This window comes from Acomys minous, assembly GCF_964271855.1.
Source record: "Acomys minous genome assembly, chromosome: 3".
NCBI lineage: Eukaryota > Metazoa > Chordata > Mammalia > Rodentia > Muridae > Acomys > Acomys minous.
In genome coordinates this window covers 56,041,803-56,061,212 of record NC_140485.1, presented here as the reverse complement: position 1 = coordinate 56,061,212, position 19,410 = coordinate 56,041,803, and the positions used below count along the sequence as shown (strand labels likewise).

Below are 19,410 nucleotides of genomic sequence, written 5' to 3'. Positions count from 1 at the left end.
TTCCTTCCTTCCTTCCTTCCTTTCTTTTTTACAATTTTTAATTTATATACCCACAAGTAACTCAGCCTTTGGAGTCAATGATTGTATTAATTCTCATTCTCTCTCTCTCTCTCTCTCTCTCTCTCTCTCTCTCTCTCTCTCTCGCTCTCTCTCTCTCTCTCTTTGTGTCTGTGTCTCTATCTCTCTGTCTTTCTCTGTCTCTGTCTCTGTCCCTGTCTCTCTGTCTCTGTCTCTGTCTCTGTCTCTCTCTCTCTCTCTCTCTCTCTCTCTCTCTCTCTCTCCCTTGCACCAGCTCCCCCTCCCTTTCTCTCTCATTTTACCACTACAAAAGTCAAGGTAAGAGGAAGCATTTGACATGGACCTGGTTCAGGGCACTTACTTATAATCATTTATTCACAGTTACTTAGAACCCAGGATATTTGTTTAGTCTCTCATCTATCCATTCACTTAACACAACTTTGTTATTTTTTCTCAATGTTTTGAATTCTGTTTGTATTATAGTACTACACAACTTCCAGGATTAACACTTGAGTAGAAACTCTCAGACCTCAGATAAGAAAATGCTTTCATGATAATGTTTCTGTAACACCTGGAACACTTATAAGTTTCTTCACTGTTTCATCTTCGATACCTGGTGGTCACTCAATCCATTCGTTAATGGAACAAAGTGCAAAGCAACGAACACTGCCTCCTGTTCTTTATCCCCCTCCCCAACTTGCCCAGACTGACCTGGGATCCTGAGAACGTTCACTTTCTCCAGACTTGCCATCGGCCTCAAGGCTACTGTGACACTAGAATATCCCTCTTACTCCATTCTAAATATTTTCCCTCTTTTTATATTGTCATAAAGATGAGGAAATGGAAATTTCAATAAAGCCGCTGTCAGACGAGACAGAGAACGAATGGGTGGGGTCTGAGGTACCTCCAACTTCTCATCTCTATTGTCCCTGTTTTGCCCAGATTTTCTATTTCTCTTCCCAAGCCACCTTCCTCCACACAAGTCTCTTCATGGCATTTTTCACCTCAGTGTTTCTGAAAGAGTAAATAATGGGGTTCAAGAGAGGTGTGACAACCGTATAAAAAACAGCCACAACCTTGTCCACAGGGAGGGTGGTGCAGGGTCTCATGTAGACAAAAGAGCAAGGAATGAAAAACAGCCCCACCACAGCCATGTGAGAGGCACAGGTAGAGAGAGCCCTAAGTCGTCCTTCTGCCGTGTGACTCCTCAGGGAAAGCAGAATCACCACATAAGAAGCCAGCAGCACCGCAAAGCTGATCACTGAGATGGAACCACCATTGATGATAACCAGCAGGCTAATGAGGAAGGTGTCTGAGCAAGCCAGCTTCAACACCGGGTGGACGTCACAAAAGTAGTGGTCAATGATGTTGGGACCACAAAAGGGCAGCTGGAAAATGAGGAAGGCTTGTCCAGCAGAGTGCAGCAAGCCCCCACTCCATGCTGCCCCCACCAGGAAGCCACACACTCTCCGGTTCATGATGGTGGCATAGTGCAAGGGCTTGCAGATGGCCACGTAACGGTCATAAGCCATCACTGTCAGAAGAAAGATTTCGGTGCCACCAAAGAAATGGAGGAAAAATATTTGTGTGATGCAGCCCTGGAGGGAAATTACCTTTCTCTTGAGCAAAGAGTCAAATATGAGTTTGGGGGCTGTGACAGAACAGTAACAGAGTTCTACCAGTGACAAGTAGCTAAGGAAGAAATACATGGGAGAAGAGAGCCCCCTGCTGGCCACGATAGTCACTACAATAAAGCCATTGCCCAGCACAATGGCCACATACGTCAGGAGAAAGAGCACAAAAATGACCTTTTGTATGTGCTGACTCTGGGAAAATCCCAAGAAAATTATTTCTGTCACGTTGCTTGTAGATGCCATGTTGTAAGAAGTAGTTTCTGAGAGCCTGGAATCATAGAAATTAGAATCAAAACTGGCTCAAAATAAAAGGCATTGTTCTTGGGCTTTGTGGTCTATTGTCCTCTCTCTCTCTCTCTCTCTCTCTCTCTCTCTCTCTCTCTCTCTCTCTCTCTCTCTCTCTCTCTCTCTCTCTCTCTCTCTCTCTCTCTCTCTCTCTCTCTCTCTCTCTCTCCGCCTCTCTCCCCAGCCCACTCCCACCTTGTGTCAAGGATTACATGATATAAGTGGCTAAAAGAGCAATTATGCACTGCTTGAAATTAGTCTCAGACTGCAGCCTGACTTTGTAGTGATATAACTGCAAAGAAATTACCTGACTCAATCCTCACAAATGAAAGAAAGGTAAGCATGATGCAGCCCAGAGGAAAATGAGAGAATATTTTGGAGATAGGAAAAAATGAGGCCTAACTTCAGCCACATATCCAAGGTCACAAATTTCATACTTGGACAGTTGTTTGCGCTCTTCAAAGTGTCTGCCCTGAATCTCCTACTCATAGTGAGTTAACATAGACATATTCCTGCCTGCACCAGAAGGGGACCAACAATTCTACAAGGATTGGATTTCTCAACTCTACTTTGTCTGCAGTTGGTAAAACTTACCAGGCTCCTGAGTATGTACATGCTAAAATAAAAGTATAAAGTATTGAGGCATAGTTGAGTATCCTTTTATCTGCTTTACCACACAATTCATGACATCTGTGCAAGAGGGGTTACTTAAAGTACTCCTTTAGTGGAGGCAGGCATAGCACCACCTTTAGACATACACAGTGTTCCTGGGTTCTGCTGCAAAAATCTCCCACTGACGCATAGATAGAAGAGGTGGGTGCATGTGGTGTGTGCAGAAGCCAGTGGGAACACTCAGATGGAATTCCTCAGAAGTGTCATTTGCGCTTTTTTTTTTTTTGAGATAGTGTCTCTTACTGAGCTTGTAAACTCTTCTAGGCTGGCTGGCCAGTACACCAGGAATGACCACATTTCTCTGCCTCCTCCTCACTAGGCTTAAAAAGCAGCACAATTTGTTCTTTGCGTGGTTGTTGTGGATCAAATTCAAGTCCTCACTCTTGCACAGCAAGCACTTTACCAACTGACCTAGTACGGTTTGGCTTGGGTTGGGTTGGGTTAGGTTGGTTTTAATTTACACTTATTAATGTTTAAGGTGTCTGTACAATGTTATCTTTAAGAGCTCAAAATTAAAATGGGGTTTAGGATAAAACAATAGAGGAGCCAGCGTCTTCTAAGAGGAAATGAAAAGATGTTTGAGGGAATTTCATAATGGGGTCATCAGACACGTTAAGCATGGACAACGATGATGCCATCTTAGCTTTGGTGTCTAGATAAGTTTAATTCTAAATTAGTAATAATTGGAGAGTAAAGAGTAAAAGGCTCTTAAAGATAAGTGCCCATTTTTATCAGACAGTAAGATACCTAGACATTTCTGGGATATGGAGTTAATGAAACTTTAAATAGAGATAAACATAGGAGCTTTGTTTAACCTTCTTCCAATAAACAAGTTCCTTGAAAACTTTTCAGATGATTCCAACACCTACCTTGTGTCTTCCTATGGGATATTTCCTATCATATAATTTCATGTACTGTGTGGTTCTGAAAGGTGAGATTGACCCAGCTGTCCCCGTCCAGTGTTCCCTATTTCCCACTTTTTCTCCAAAGATGTATCACAGGAAGGATAGATAAATCAGGCACAGGGGCCTCTTCCTCCACTTTCTTTTACTCAATAACTGTAGCAGTTGGTTTTGGAAGGAAGTTTACGGGCTTCTCGTCTTACTGAGAGAGACTCTGGGGCCCAGAATCTCATAGTAGATGGCATGGAACTGGGATTAAAAACCAAGTTTCACAGTTTACGCTCAACAGTATGTCATCAACCCACTCCTCCTCAGGTGCTGACCCAAACCTGGCTCCATTCTGGAGGCATGCCATAAAGAGAAGAAAAAGAAAAAAAATTGATGAAAAAAAGGCAAAGCCAAGAAAAAAGGAAAATTGTAAATGACAACAGTAAGAAAATTAGCAATAATGTGCTCAAATTCCAGTGGGCCCCTTGGCCCAGATGTAATGCCTACTGAGATAACTTGTCTCCACAGCTTAGAGGTCCTGAAGGGGAAAGCATATTTCTGGAGTCAGACAAGCTTGATGCCAGAAGAAAAATGACCTTTGCAAGGTTTGCCTTGGAGACCATGAAGCTTATCCCCAACACATAGCCACCAAGAGTTAGCTAAAACTTTAATGTTTGGCATAGACACATCAGGTCTCACTAGCAAAACTGCAAACGTTTGAAGGCACCTAGAGTATGCCTTCTCTGCTCTGTAGCACTCTACACAGATGTGAGAACAGCACATGGTAGAAGGCAGCTTGGTGTGATCCCCGAATCCTCAGTCTATTACTACATATATTAGGAAGCCAAGGCAGCAATGGAGAAGCTCTCAAAATGGACCAGAGACACAGGGCACATGGCCTCAAAAAGCTTACTCTTTGAAAATACAACTCTAAGCACACTCCAGGAGAAGCTAAGTGGCTGAACTTACCTTGGAAATATTTAATTTCCTTGATTCTTAATCTTCTCTTCCATATTTTTTGTTGTCAGAAAATGGGTTTCTTTTCACAATCACTCCAAGAGAAAAAATGTTTTATTTCATTAGCCATATCTGAAAACAAAGTGGTCAAATAAATATACACTGTGTGTTACTGTTTGTGAGTCTAAAACTTAGAGGTCTTGGTTCAAGATTATTCTTCAGCAAAATCTGAGTTTATTTTTTTTTCTTTTATGTAGTGCTGAGGATAATAACCAATGTTCATTCAGGTTACATAAGCATTCAACCGCTGCACCCCATGCCCAGACCCAAAATTCAGATTTCTGCATAGGCTTATCTCCATTCAGGGTCAGATGAACTTGATACCTTTATGTCCTCCAGAGAATTTCAGGTATAAAAAAAGTCTTAGCTAAGTCCCTTGGATTTCTTTAAAGACTATTTCAAAAAAAAAAAAAGAGTACATAACAGCAATTAATTTGTAAAGCCAACATTGCAAATTTTTCTTAGCTAGCCATGTTACCAGAAGCTTAGCTAAAAGTGACTGACTATATGATCCTCCCTGAGGCAAGCTATAACCTGACAGTCAAGACTCTAACAAACTGATATCTAAGGCCAGCCATCCCATCAGCTGGTAGAGAGCAAATCTGAGAAAAGCTCTCTGCTTATGGAAGCATATGAAGCAGAAGTGTCAACAATGAAATGAGCCAATATAGAGACTGGGTTGCTGCTCAGCGTGCTTACCTGCCATGCAAAAAGTGCCAGCATCACAGAAGACCAGGTATGATGACACATGCCTATAATCCCAGCACTTGGAGGTGATGTCAGGAAGGTCAAAAGTTCAAGATCATGCTCGGCTACTTAGCAAGTACAAGACCAGCCTTGGATACATGAGACCTTGTCAGAGAATAAAAGAGAGAGGACCAGGAGAATGAAAGTGCCAGTGTGTGAAGGGCCCTGTGCTAGTGTCTGTCCATCCATGGAAGAGCTCAGTGAATGCCATGGGCCCAAAGGCAGCAATTGTCATCAATGCTGATACCTCTGTGTGCCAACTCCAGTGTTTAACGACCACCTCATTAGGAAAAGGTCAAGAGAATACACTAAAATCATTCTACCCAAAAACCTATGAAAATGAAGTTGGAAATATTTGCCGGACCAAGGATCCCTGCAGCATTTAAGAGGTGACGGATGAAGAATTATATCAGAGAGCTGAATTCCCTGAGCATCCCCTGCCTGGGGAGTTTTTGAGAACAGCAAAAGTCAGTTCCTCACTTGCTTCATTCAGGGTTAAAGCATCTCTCTCTAATTAATCCAATTAGAAAGCCAAGATTTCTATTTGCCCCCTCATGATTGGCCCCTGCTGATATGGTCCCAACGGATCGCCTTCCTCCGTACTCAGGCTAGTGACAGAGAAGAATCTAACATCACAGCCCACTAGGACACTCTCAAGGGGCTCCAGGTGGCCTCTCCTGCCCTCCCACACCTCATTGTGCCCATGATATCAACAAATTCCAGGAAATGTCCAGTCAAGAAAATCCAGGTTACCTCACATAAATACTTTGAACATCTCTGAATTATGGGATGATCTTTAAGTTCATCTTGTCCACCTCACTCATTGTAAAGATAAGAGCATAACCAAAGTGAAAATGGTAGAAAGGGTACCACAGTTCTCTTTTAACATCTGTTGTGAGAGCTTCCCAATTGTTCGTTCCTGCAATTGTAAGCGTTTTCAAACAAATTCTCAAAAAGTGGTGAAGGGGCATCAGAAAGACTAGAGCTCCTTAACTGCAAGTGTGATTTCCAAAGCAAGAGTGTACCACACTTGCATTTCTGTATCTTTCTGTTCTTTAATGCCTCATATAGTGGAAGTGACATTCTTCCATAGCATCTGGCATTCTTATTTGACATATTAGGCAACTAGGGTTGAGAAAAGTGAGGAAAATTGTTTAAGCCTATAAAGCTCACAAATTATTCTATTGAATCAAATTACTAGGTGTTATGGAATCTACCCACTCACAATGTGACCAGCAGCTGCCATCCTGTAAAAGAGCTAGTGGAAAATTCATCTAGGACATGCACCTCCCATTATCTGCTCCTTCAAAGTTCTGAGAATTATGAACTAGTGTCCAGATGTTACATCACATCCTCCCATTAGCATCCCACTGGAAACACTACACAAAAACTCAAACTTCAGTTTTCTTATTCAGAAACTCCATTTTTCCTACTCAGAAATGCTCATTGTTTAAGGAAACTTGCTAAGCCTTCTAGATTTTATATTTCTTAACAAACACATTTGTTTATTATTTCCAAACTAAATAATATCTGCTTATGTTTAAAGACCTTTTTTTAAACTTCCCACTACATTTAACTTGAGAAGAGAGAAAAAAAAGATTGAAATCCAGCAATATCAACAACAACAACAAAAAAGCCTGGAAGAAATTGTATTGCAGGATATTTGATCGTACTCTAAACCCTGAAATTGTGTACTAGAAAAAATCCATTTTAAGTTGTGGTGTATCTCATTAAATAAAATCAACCATAGATCAAAAGACTGAACAAGCAACCAGTTGACAGGGAGTAAACATAAGAAAAAAACAGAGTGAGAAAATCCAGAGGATGGATAGAGAGACACACAGTAAGTAGAAAGGAGAGACACTCAGTTTGAAGGGTTTTTAAGATGGAATGGAGAATGAGAAGGAGCTTTTTCCTTCTGGGACATCAGCTGAGTAGAAAGATCAGCTGGTTGTTTTCCCTGCCTCTCGGAGCTAGTAGGCTTTCACTCCAGCATCTTGCTCCTGGGTCTTTATTAGTAAAATTGAACATTTGGGGTTTTGTGTAAAAACATTTTGGTACTCCAACACATGGCATTATCATATGGACACAGAAGTCACTTTAGCTGTGGGAAAACTGAGAATCCATCAGACTTGGTAAATCACCTGATAAGTCCTGAAGGAAAGAGTTAAATATGGAAAATACCATAGTACAAAGCACTAGAACCCTATATGGTGCTACTTTAGATGGCTTGAAAATGGAAGCAGAAAAGGAAGGCCAAATGACAGCTAAAATTGGCTAAATAACTGATTATGATTATCATCATTTTGGTATTTTATATTTTATCCTTAGTAGCCATGGTGGATTTCTGTACACATTAAAAGAAAAAGTTTTAGAGATACAGAGAAAAGAAAAGTATGAATTCAAATGAGGAAAAATACTCAGACACAAACAGAGGAATTTAGACAAGCCTTTAAAATATCTATAAATCAAAATAAGGAAAATACTCAAACACAGAGGAACTTGGACAAGAACCTGCCACGTGATGAGACTGAAGAGGCGCACGCTAAGGTTGTTAGTAAGCCAACCTTCACTTATCCAGTTAGTACAAAACCTACAAGGAGACAAAAGACACCCCAAGTTTATCAAGAAGTTAAATGGAATCCAACAGACATATCAGGTTTGAGGAGAATTCATATGGCAACACATTCACCCTATGTGAAGCAGGTACTAAATTCATGGGCAACTCAGCACAGAATTATCCAACCAGAACTGGAAAGATTTGGCAAGAACAGTGTTGGAAGCTGGTACTCAGCTACCCTGTGGTTATCTTTGCAGCATTTGAAGAAACATAATATGGAGGGTTTTTTTTTTTTCAAAAAGACCCCAGTCTTCTGGAATATGCAGAAGATGTGGCAAAGGCCAGCATTGGAGTAATAAAGACAGGACAACAAGGGACAGGCAGAGTAAACCTTTGCCATTGGGAAATGCCCGAGGGAGCTTCCTGTGGACCAAATTTGATTCACTTGTTCCCTGTCAGCAATGTAAAGCTCCTAGTCCTTTTGAAAGCCACTATTACAAACTGCTCAGGATAACTAAGAAACGCAAGTTAATAGTCAATCAAATTTGTGCTCTTGTTAAGTAGTAGTTTAGCTAATTACAGATAGTTGACTAGAGAGTAAATAGCTAGAAACACGCAGTTCAGATATACTAGAGATAGATAAGTGGTCTTCAGAAACTTCAGAGATCTACAGAACAGGGCTTTTAAAGACGCTTTATTAATTTAAGGTGTTTTTTTTTAACATTAAGTCATGTCAGCTCCTGTCAGCACCACCATACTACTTCAAAAGAGATGATGGGAATAAAAAAAAAAAACTTCCCTTGCCTCAACTGCTGACAGTGTGCTGTCCAAGATGTGGACAAACAGAACACAAAGAAAGCCAAGTGCTGAATTCTGCCAGGAAAAGGTAGCCAAGTCCTTCATGATTCCTGTTCCACAGAAAAACCTGTCAGATATTCTGTGCCAGTAGGGCCTAAGAGATGGCTGCTCCACTGTTGCAGAGAAGCCATGCAGGGGGGGCAGCACTGTCTGTTGCTTCTATAGTTTCGGAAGCTGCTTGCTCTGCACTTCCTGTTTACTCAAGTAATATTTATCCTTTTCAGGTCTCTGATGGGATGGAAGACTATACAGGTATAGTTTCACAATTAAGCTTAAGTTGTTTAGGATTTAAGAAAATGGATTTAAGGTCTAAAAAAATATATTTCTAGGTTGATAGATGCAAGTTAAAGTGATTTCAGTACACAACTTGTGACATGAAAGGATAGAGGAGCACTTTCTCCAAGGTTGCCAAATAATAGGGGACTGAACATTGTGACTGTGATTCTTACCAGATACATATATAGTTTATTGATGTTAGAGAAAGGAGTCTTTTATTTAGACAAAAAAATAGGGAAATCTTACAGGATATTTGATCATCCTGTGAACCCCAAGACTGTGTTGGAAAAACCTGTTTCTGGTTGTGGTGTGGTTAAGCCCTAGCACACACCTTTAATCCAAGATCTTTCTGAAAGTAGTATTAAATAAAAATCGACCATAGGTCAGCAGGTGGAGCAAAGCAACCAGTTGACAGTGAGTAAACATGGAGGGCGGGGGTAAAAACCTTAGACAGTAAGAGGAAGTGCAGAGGACGGATAGAGAGATGCACAGGAAGTAGAAAGGAGAGAGATTCCTTTTGAAGGGTTTTAAGACAGAACAGAAAAGGAGAACGGACATCGGCTGAATCGCTGGGGTCCTGACCAGGGATGAGGGAAGGGCTTGCTGACAGGTGGATGATGGAAGGACAAGAAAAGAAAGGGAGGAATGAGTGGGGCACAGAGATTGGGAGGAGTTTACAGCCTGACTGACCGGCAGCCAGAGTGCGTCTTTATTTATACAGAACTCAGTAGGCAGAGATAGATGCACATTGTTCCAAAACATAGATCATATCAGGTTGTGTGTTTGTGTGTGTGTGTGTGTGTGTGTGTGTGTGTGTGTGTATGTGTGTGTGTGTGTGTGTGTGTGTGTGTGTATGTGTGTGTGTCCAAACACGTGTTTTAAGTTCTGCTTGGTCATAAGCTGAGCCATCATTGATAAACCATGACAGATCAGAATTATCTTTTACAATCATTTTTCCTCATCAGCCCGATAACACAATTTTTAACAATATTGAAGATTCAAGGGCGTGTTTTGTCAAAGCATGACAGCCTATTCTCACACTGGTAACTCTTGAGGTTTCAAGGGCACTAGACAGAAACAAAATCTCCAAGCCAGCCTGGGCAGATCGTCACGTCCCAAGCAGTATACTATTAACTTTTAATAGTCAGAGTGCAAATTGTCACTAGGCCCAAGAAAAATTTCAGGCCAAAGTTGCTGCAGTTATTATTCAACTTCTGCTATAATACAATGTTTTTATTTGATGTATTTGTAGAATTTATTTATATATCTAATCCTTGGTCATACAACACCATAGTGGCCCTGTATGAGTTAACTTTTTCTAAGAAAGGGAGGTCTTAATACTTTATTCTTTTATCATTTACCCACACCATTCTTTGTCCATCATTATAAAAAAAAAAAGAGGCTCTTAATTTGACCTGCTGCCAACTTCTCTAGACTACCACAGAATAATTTTTACCTTTATAACTTTACTTTATTTTGATTATCTTGTTCCTGAGTAAGGAGCATCCAGGGGGCAGATGTGCCAAAGAGTATCTTTGAGTGAGAGCCTCACAAGGAGGTCTCTGGCATAAGTATTTGAGTCACAACCTCTAGGGAATAAAGAAGACCTTCAAGTGGGAACAGACAAGGAGAGGAAGCTTAGAAGCGATGTGTCTGGGAGAGGAAAGTTTTATCAGTCCAATATCCCCCAAGTTATACAATAGAAGCCCCCTAAGCATGTGACATGTAGAGATCAAGGCCAGGAAATGGGGGGGGGGTACCACAGTGATTACATCACTCAGCCCAGGTTTACTGGAGCTGGCCTTATGACTATCACTGTTCCCATTAGACATGGCTATGGCACTGAGTAAGGACAACTGGGTGCTTTCTCTGCCTCTCTGAGCTAGTAGGCTATCACCCCAGCGTCTGGCTCTTGAGTCTTTATTGGTGAAATTGAACATTTTGGATTTTGTTTAAAAACAACAGACTTGTATAAGTAAACCAAGGCTGATGGAACACAGAGTAGAGGAATATAACCAATGGATACTTTCTTCCAATCTCCACACACAGGTGCACACACACACAAACACACTCCTGAGCACTTAATGGAGCACACATCCTCTGAAAGAAAGAAGACACCTGTCTAATTTACACACACGCAAACACACTCCTGAGCACTTAATGGAGCACACATCCTCTGAAAGAAAGAAGACACCTGTCTAATTTACAACAGTTTGGCCATTTTACTACAAAATAATTTGTCTTACAAGACAGTCAAGATGTATAAAGAATTTTTGTTTACCCTTCTTCTCGGTTCCCTGAGGATCAGCATCGTGTGTGTGTGTTATTTATCATTCCTGGACTCATTGAGTAAGCATAAAAAGGTGGCTAGAATTTTTCTAATGCAGAGGAAATAAAGGAGAGCAGGCCAAAAAAATACAAATACAATACTTAGCTCTATGACTAAGTCTAGAGACTGGGTGTAACGCATAAAACTATGAATGGCATGTTAACAATGCTATATTATCTGCTGAGATTTTATTATAATTGTTAATTTTAGCCAGAAAAAAGCAGCAAATTCTGGAAGGTGATAGATATATTAATTTTCTTCACTACATGAATATTATTTTTAAACCACCCAAATTAAAGGCTACTGAAATAAATAATGGCAAATCCACTTGGTAAATACAAGAAAACTATTTAAAAAATGAGAAATATTATCTTGAATTAATACAGAAAATTTTCCAAGAACACTGTTAATAAAGATGATAGATATCTTTATTTTCTTCACTGTACTAAACCTTACACTGGGTTTATGTACATCAAAAGAGCATGATGAGTACCTTAAGCAAATATAATTGAAGTAATTTTTAATTTAATAGTCTTTATACTTTTTGAGAATTTTATACATGAGCATATTGCATCTACTTTACTCCTGAACTTTCTTTTTCACATTCTAAGTACTCTATCCCTCCCAAATTCATAATCTCCTTTTTGTTACATGTATAGACATATACATAAGTAATGTCTATATACAACAAATACCTATGTGTGTGTGCACGGGTGCACATGTCCATTTAACTTTGCCCATATGTGCATGTGCCCAACACTGACCACATTGAATTGGATAGTGTGTGTGGAAATTTGCCTCTGAAGACAATTGACTCTTAGCAGCTATTACCTTCCTATAGTTCTTCCTCAAGAATTGGGACCATGTGTTATTTTCCCCATATGCATTGGCATAACAAACAACAGAGAATTTCAAAATAAATAAACTCTGTCCCTACTATGTACAAGATTCTATTTCAGAATCCAGTACCCTATGCCCAACTCACCAATTATACAATGAACATGTGACTTACACACATTTAATATCCTATATTTATATTCAAAATATCATGTATATTTTGTATGTTTAATTAGAAAGTTCCATGTTTTAGAACTTCATACTCTATGTATGATTTTAAAGTGCCTAATAATTATGTTGGCAAAGGGGCAAGTATGGAATACAGAAACACCACAAAATATTTATTATTTGATATTTAAGGTAGATTGCTTAAAATGTTATTAATATAGACTTCAAATATTGATTTTGAGGGACTTTAAGTAAATATGTCAAATGTATATATCATAAGAGTTCACTTGATTTAATTATGATAACTCACAGGACCATAATTTGTGATTCAATTATAAATGCTTTCTGTCATTAAAAAGATAGCATATATACGGTATTCATATTAAATTATTAAAATATTCACTATCTTCATCAACTATGACTAATAGTTTGTTAAGTCATAGTGTTATATTGTCTTTCCCCTAGTTTGATATGTTTTAGAATAAAGAATCCAATAATCACACCAAATGTCAGTGAAAATATGTTGTATTTCCAAATATTTGATTAGATTTATTTTAAATGTAAATTTTATATTTTGATGTTTTGAATGATTTGTTTTTATCTGGATAGAGCACATAAACCACAACTTTAATTTTTGCTAATATCCAACCAGATAATTATACAACTCAATCATAGTCATTTTTCTTGATTGCTCTACTTTGTGTTACTAATTAAATATTTTGACAAAAATTTTTAATGTATATATTCTAAAAACTGCTACCTACTATCCAGTTATCCCTATTAATTTAATAAGAAATTTCTAAATCCAAAATTTTTCCTAAGATGAATTGGTGTCATTTTCATAGTTAACAAACTAGCATTTACACAATTCCACTACTTCATCTAGAAAAATCTGATCCAGGAAAATACATTTCATTCAGTTGTCATCATCAGTTCATTAATGGAAAAACTCTTTTTTGGTGACAACAGGCCTTTTATTGAAAATATTCTTTAATGAAAAAGACTCACATGGCTCAACTCTGGAATCATCATAGGAATTCATTTATTTGCTTTCCAAAATTGGAAAATTGAATATGCATCCATTCTACGGATTGGATCCCTAAGTGGGAAGCTAGCTAGAGGTACTGGGAACACAGCTGACTGCCAACAAGGAGAAAAAGCTGAGAGAAACAAGGAAGACAGAGAGAGCACTGAGGAAGCTGGAGAGCAAAGAAAAGGATGGGAATACATGAAGAATGGAACAGGGACCAGGCCTCAAAGGAGAAAGGACACAAAAAGGGCAGCTGAAATGAGCAAACACTGTAAGCTCTACACAAGACACTCCTACCAAAAGAACAAAGGAAGGGCTGCCTAGCAAAAACCTCACCCTTCATCAAGGTAATTTTTTCTCACATAATATATGCTTGTGATGGTTTCCCCACCCTCCATTCCTCCAGGTTCCTCCCTATCTCCCCTCCCCTCCATATTCAACCCTCTTCAGTCTCTCATTAGAAAACAAGAAGGTTTATAGGGGATAATAATAAAAATAAAATAAAAACTAACACATTGGAATAGGACAAAACAAGCCAACAGAAGAAAACAAGCCCATGAAAAGACAAATGAAACAAATATTGATACAGAGCCCCACTCATTGCATACTCAGTAATGCTATAAAAGCACTAAACTGGAAGCCCTCAAATACAGGGAAAGGGTCTGTAGCATAAAAAGAAAGAAAAATATATTTTATATAAAATACATATTTTATAATTATATATCTGTCAAGATACAGTGAAATAGCTAATTAATTCATTTATTTCTTTGCTACAATATTATGGATAGTCACAGGAATGCAAGCAATCCAAAATGTCTAATTATGTAACAGTATTTTGATAACAGGAACTAATTTATAAATATCTTAGTTATCAGTTTAACTTATCAGTTGAAACAATGTTAAATGAGCGTTCCTGTCACTCGCTGTGCCCATCAGTTTGGACTCACCACCATTCAATACCAAATAGCTAATATCCAGTCTCTATTTCTCCTCTACTTTCGTTGTTCTGATCCATAGGCTCTTCATGGCTTTCTTCACTTCTGCATTTCTCAGGGAGTAGATGATAGGGTTGAGGAGGGGAGTTATCACTGTGTAGAACACAGCTACCATCTTGTCTACAGGCAGGGTAGCAGAGGGCCTCAAATAGATGAAGACGCATGGACCAAAGAACAACATAACCACAGTGACATGGGATCCACAGGTGGACAGAGCTTTGCGCCGCCCCTCAGAGCTCTGAGTTCTCAGATGGAACAAGATGACCACGTAGGATGCTAAGAGGACCACAAAGCTGATGACGGACAGTGTTCCCCCATTGGCAACAATCAGCAGACCAATGAGGAAGGTGTCTGAGCAGACAAGTTTAAGCACAGGAAGCAAGTCACAGAAATAATGGTCAATGACATTGGGGCCACAGAAGGGCAAGCGGAAGATGAGAAGGATCTGGGCAAAGGAATGCACAAAGCCTCCCACCCATGCTGTTCCCACGAGGACTGCACATACCTGTCTGTTCATGATGCTGGTGTAGTGCAGGGGCTTGCAGATGGCCACGTAGCGGTCATAGGCCATCACCGTGAGCAGGAAAATCTCAGTGCCGCCAAAGAAATGCATGAAGAAAAGCTGTGTCATGCAGCCCCACACAGATATGGATTTCTTCTCAGCTAGGAGATCCAAGATAAGTTTGGGGGCTGTCGTGGAGGAATAGCAGATCTCCACAAAGGAGAGGTAGCTGAGGAAGAAATACATGGGGGACCCAAGACTTCTGCTGGCTGCCACGGTGACCACCATGAGGAGATTCCCCAGCACAATGGCTGTGTACAAGAGCAGGAACATCACAAAGCAAACTATCTGTACCTCTTGATTGTCAGTGAGTCCCAGAAAAATAAATTCAGTCACATTGTGTATGTCAGCCATGAGGGAGCAAGTCAGGCAGTATGACCTAAAATGGATACAAATGATTTTATGAAATAGGTACATTAAATTTAAAAAAATCTTTCGCAGGAAGCCTGTGGACTAAGTGTTAAAAGATGAGGGGTTAATAATTAAAATAAGAGCATACCAAAAAGACAGAGGAAGTGTGAATGCATTGTGTAGTTGTGCGGAAAGTAACTAAATGTAAAGCTGAAGAAAAAGGATACCCCTGGTATGTGAAGAGGTGTCTAGAGATTTTGAACTCTACCACAGTCAATAAAAAAATCACCAAAAATGCCTCAACCTAGGATCAAATAACCTTGTTTGCAGAGAGTGGAGTCAAAGAGGGGTGCCCAATCACAAACTCAGTAAATCCGCTCACTGTTCCACACGGCACAGGCAGGAGAGTGCTGTCGTACCCAAGCTTTTCTAGTTCTTCTGAGCATGGTTACTGTGCTTTCCCCTACAAGTTTCCTTTTTTTTTTTTTTTTTTTTTTTTGCCTTTCTCCTGGCTTACAGGGCATGGTCTTCAACCTCTCATGCTCTTATTAGTGTCTTCTGAAGACGTGTCTACGATGTACCTCTGTTGACATTCAGCATCCCTGAAGAGGATAAGCCTGTACACCGTCATAGTCTGAGATCTCAAGATTCTCGCTGTCTACTGTTGCTTACTTGATGACATCATCATAGTTCTTCTTTGCTGGCATGCTCTTTTCCTCCGTACTTATGCCCCCAGTGTCAGGAGTCTGACATCCTTTCACAGTGCCCACTCATGTCCTGGGACATCCTTTCCTAGGTCCTCAGGAAATCACCCAGACTGCCCTTGACTGACCTGAACACTATCCTGGTGCATGCTAGACTTAGACCAAAGTAGTTGAGAACTATCTGCATCCACAGAGCCTCTCCTACAGCAGGACTGCAGGGTGCCTGACAGTAGGGAGTCATATGACTTCCACTCATGTCACAAAGCTCCCCCTCCTTCAGGCATCAGACTGGTGAGATGATTTAGTTTGTCACTGGCCAAGACAGATACTGCTACAAACACAGAAACAAGAAAAGAGTGGGGACCAAAACTCCGTTTATGGAGGAAGGCACTGCTCAGAAGCAGGACTCCTGACCTCACACAGTCAGGTTTTCTTGAGTGGAAATTGTGTGATATTCAGAAGGTTCATCAACTTCTTAGAGGCTATTATTTCAAGCAATAATATACAGATGACACATTCTTCAGGACCTGAGACCATAAACCCCATCCCCAGGCTCCTGGTACAGGTTGAGTTCTCCTTATATAACTCCTTGTGTGGTTTTTTTTTTTTTTTTTTTTTTTAGAGATAGGAACTCCACAACCTGGTGTCTCCACAGGTCCTCACAGTCACTGGGCCCTCCTCCCTCGTGGCATTTTGGAATCATAGCACTTACTGAACCATAGTTATTTATGTAATCATCTCTCTTAACTATGGTGTGAGCTTCCATAAGGCAGAGACTATTTCTTTCCCAACACTTCATTGCTAGTACTTTATGTACCCTGTGGCACTACTCCCTTTTCTCTGAAAGTAGTCATCACATACCCAAGAAGCCCATGAACACAGACTAAATTCCTACCAGGATTCTTGTGATTTTGCTGCTCTGAACATACAGATAAAAAAAAAAAGCGTCTGGGCTCACACTCTTTCTCCGTGAGCCAATGGAGAAACACTAAGGCAACTATGACCTACCCGTCTCCCTGGAGTAGCAGGATAAATCCGCTCCCCTTGCAGCCTTAGACATGGAGATGTAGAGGAGATATATATATATGGTCTAGGACCTCAGCTCTACCTGATTTTTAAGTAAAAGAAAAAGTGACTTGCCTCCCACGTGTTCCATAGGAAACTGGGCACTCAGACAGCTCAGCCTGAAGTTCATTCTGCCTACATTATCAAGGGAGAATCCATGATCAGGTGAGAGGGAGGAGGTCCCCAGAGATCTGTAGGTGCTCCCCTTCCTAATAAGATAGGATGCCTCTTGGGAAGCAGGACCTCGAATTCATCTATAAGAAACAACATCAGAAATCAGAGAGAAATACAAACCAGTTGAATTCAGCCAGTGTTCACAGAACACTGACCCACAAGGTTCTGTTAGCAGGTGAGAATTCACCTACGCATCCTAAACTTAATCTGGTGGCTTCATCTAAAATGACACATCTGACAAGAGAGGCCCAAGGGTTAGGAAACATACATGTCAAGAAATTCGAAAAGGTCATCGCATTGCCTGTGGTGGGGGGAAAAAACAGACAAAAATAGTATAAAACGGAGACTCTCAGCTAAAGACGGCCTTGCCTCAGAGGGGGTCTGGTTCGGTCTAATGGCACTTTCTTGTTGTCCAACCCAGTTGAGAAGAAAAATTCCAATGACATTTAAAAAGTAGAGAACAAGGATGCAGAGAAGTCTCTTACAAGGCAGAAAGCACACTCCTACATAACAAAGAATAGCCCAAATTGGAAAGGCCATAGACCTCCCGTTGAGATACGCTGGAATAGAGAGATTTAATTTGCTCTAAACTGATAATCATTAAAGATGCCATGCGAGTAGATTACATGAGAGCCCATTATACTGCTTTGAGCATGCCTACATGTACTTGGTTTTCTGTGACAAAACATCTTACGGATGCTATAAAAGCATTTTTTTCAAACAAAATATCCTCTATGTAAGTGCAACTCATAAAAACTCAATCTTGAATAAAGATTAAACAAAGTGTGTTAAAGTTAAACTTATTAATAAGGAAAACATAAGACCTATTAAGACTGAAGAAAAAGTTTGAAACTTCCTTTTGCATGTTTAACCCCTGAATAAAAGCAAAGACTCACAGAAACGAAGGAGCATGAATAATTAGGGTTGCAGTAACAGACCCATGGTAAACAGCACTGGCTGCTCTTCCAGAAGACTCAGGTTTGATTCCTGGCACACACACAGCAGCTAAAAAAAAAATCATTAACTCGAGTTGCAGGGAATTTGATGCATCTCTTCAGGTCTTTTGGTCTGGCTTGGTTTAGTTTGTGGTTTGGGGGTTTGGTTTTTAGTTTACATTTTTTTTCTTTATTTGAGGTGGTTTGTTTTTTGTTTTGTTTATTTTTGGGTGTGGTGGGTATTTTTTAGATGGGGGTCTCTCTACATAATCATGGTTGTTCTGGAGCTCACTATGTAGACCAGGCTGACTGCAAACCCACAGAAATCTGCCTGCCTCTGCCTCTAGAGTTCTGGGATTAAAGGTATACACCACCACTTTGTAGGTGTAGCTCCTGATATTACTACTTGATACAATTTTATGGAAACTCCCCGCCTGCAACAATTTTGCAGATCTCTCTTCCATAATGTTCCCTGAGCCTTAGGTGAAGAAGTGTTAGACAGACAGACAGACAGACAGATAGGTATAGATAATAGATAGATAGATAGATAGATAGATAGATAGATAGATAGATAGATAGATAGATAGACAGATAGATAGCTGATAGATATTGTGGTTGGGCTCCATGGTTGCACTTTGATTGGTTATGGTTTTCTGTAGTGGCCTCTCTCTTTTGTAAAGAGAAGTGTCCTTGATGATGATTAAAGCTATACTTAGCTGTGAGTATAGGGACAGATGTTTATAGATCGTTGTTAAAGATTGTGCCCGTTTACCACATTAGTAGCTGTAGACACTCCTGCAGTCACCATTATTTCATTAGCACTGAGTAGTTAGCTAGGCGCCCACTCCAGGAGTGGTTTCCCCTTGTTCTTCTTGAACAAGTCCAAAGCCAAATTATGGAACTATTGGCTACCATCAAGTTGTGCATTGCCTACTACTGAACCCTGAGGACTATCACGCCATGGTCCTCATGGACATCGTTCGTGGGCATCATAGCTAAGTAGAATTGTTGATTGTTTCCCTCCTTCGGAAGCTTGCATGGTGACTTCTGGTATCATAAAAGCTAGTTCCTGGGAAGGCGGCATTCAGATGAGTTCCAGCTGAAAGGTCTCAGGGTCCAGTGTCTGAAGGGCGTGGAGTCTTCAGCACTAGGGATTTGCCTGCCACCTCTGAGGAGAAACCAACAGCAGCACCAACGTAATGTGTGTTTTTGGGAGTCTCTTGGAAAGCCCTGGTTAACAGCTCAAATGAGAGTTTCTCATGACTGGTATTTCAGGTGGGAAGGTTGTTAGATGGTCATTAGA

The 19,410-nt window shown here is 40.2% G+C and overlaps 2 protein-coding genes and 1 pseudogene across 3 annotated transcripts in view; all 3 read right to left on the bottom strand.

Annotated features, from left to right (window-relative positions):
- Nucleotides 1-19,410, bottom strand: part of LOC311593775 (high mobility group protein B2-like) — a 529,125-nt pseudogene that overhangs the window by 185,431 nt on the left and 324,284 nt on the right. The gene's annotated exons all lie outside the window — the stretch shown is intronic.
- On the bottom strand, nt 966-1,895 carry OR4X1 (olfactory receptor family 4 subfamily X member 1; the record flags this gene model as incomplete). Its single annotated transcript, XM_084774811.1, has 1 exon — nt 966-1,895. One exon carries the CDS (start codon nt 1,893-1,895, stop codon nt 966-968), a length of 930 nt encoding a protein of 309 aa, XP_084630937.1.
- LOC311593471 (olfactory receptor 4X2-like) lies at nt 14,303-15,686 on the bottom strand (the record flags this gene model as incomplete). Its single annotated transcript, XM_084774812.1, has 2 exons — nt 15,612-15,686; nt 14,303-15,257 (listed from the first exon to the last, which is right to left on the bottom strand). Exon 2 carries the CDS (start codon nt 15,230-15,232, stop codon nt 14,303-14,305), a length of 930 nt encoding a protein of 309 aa, XP_084630938.1. The 5' UTR covers nt 15,233-15,257; nt 15,612-15,686.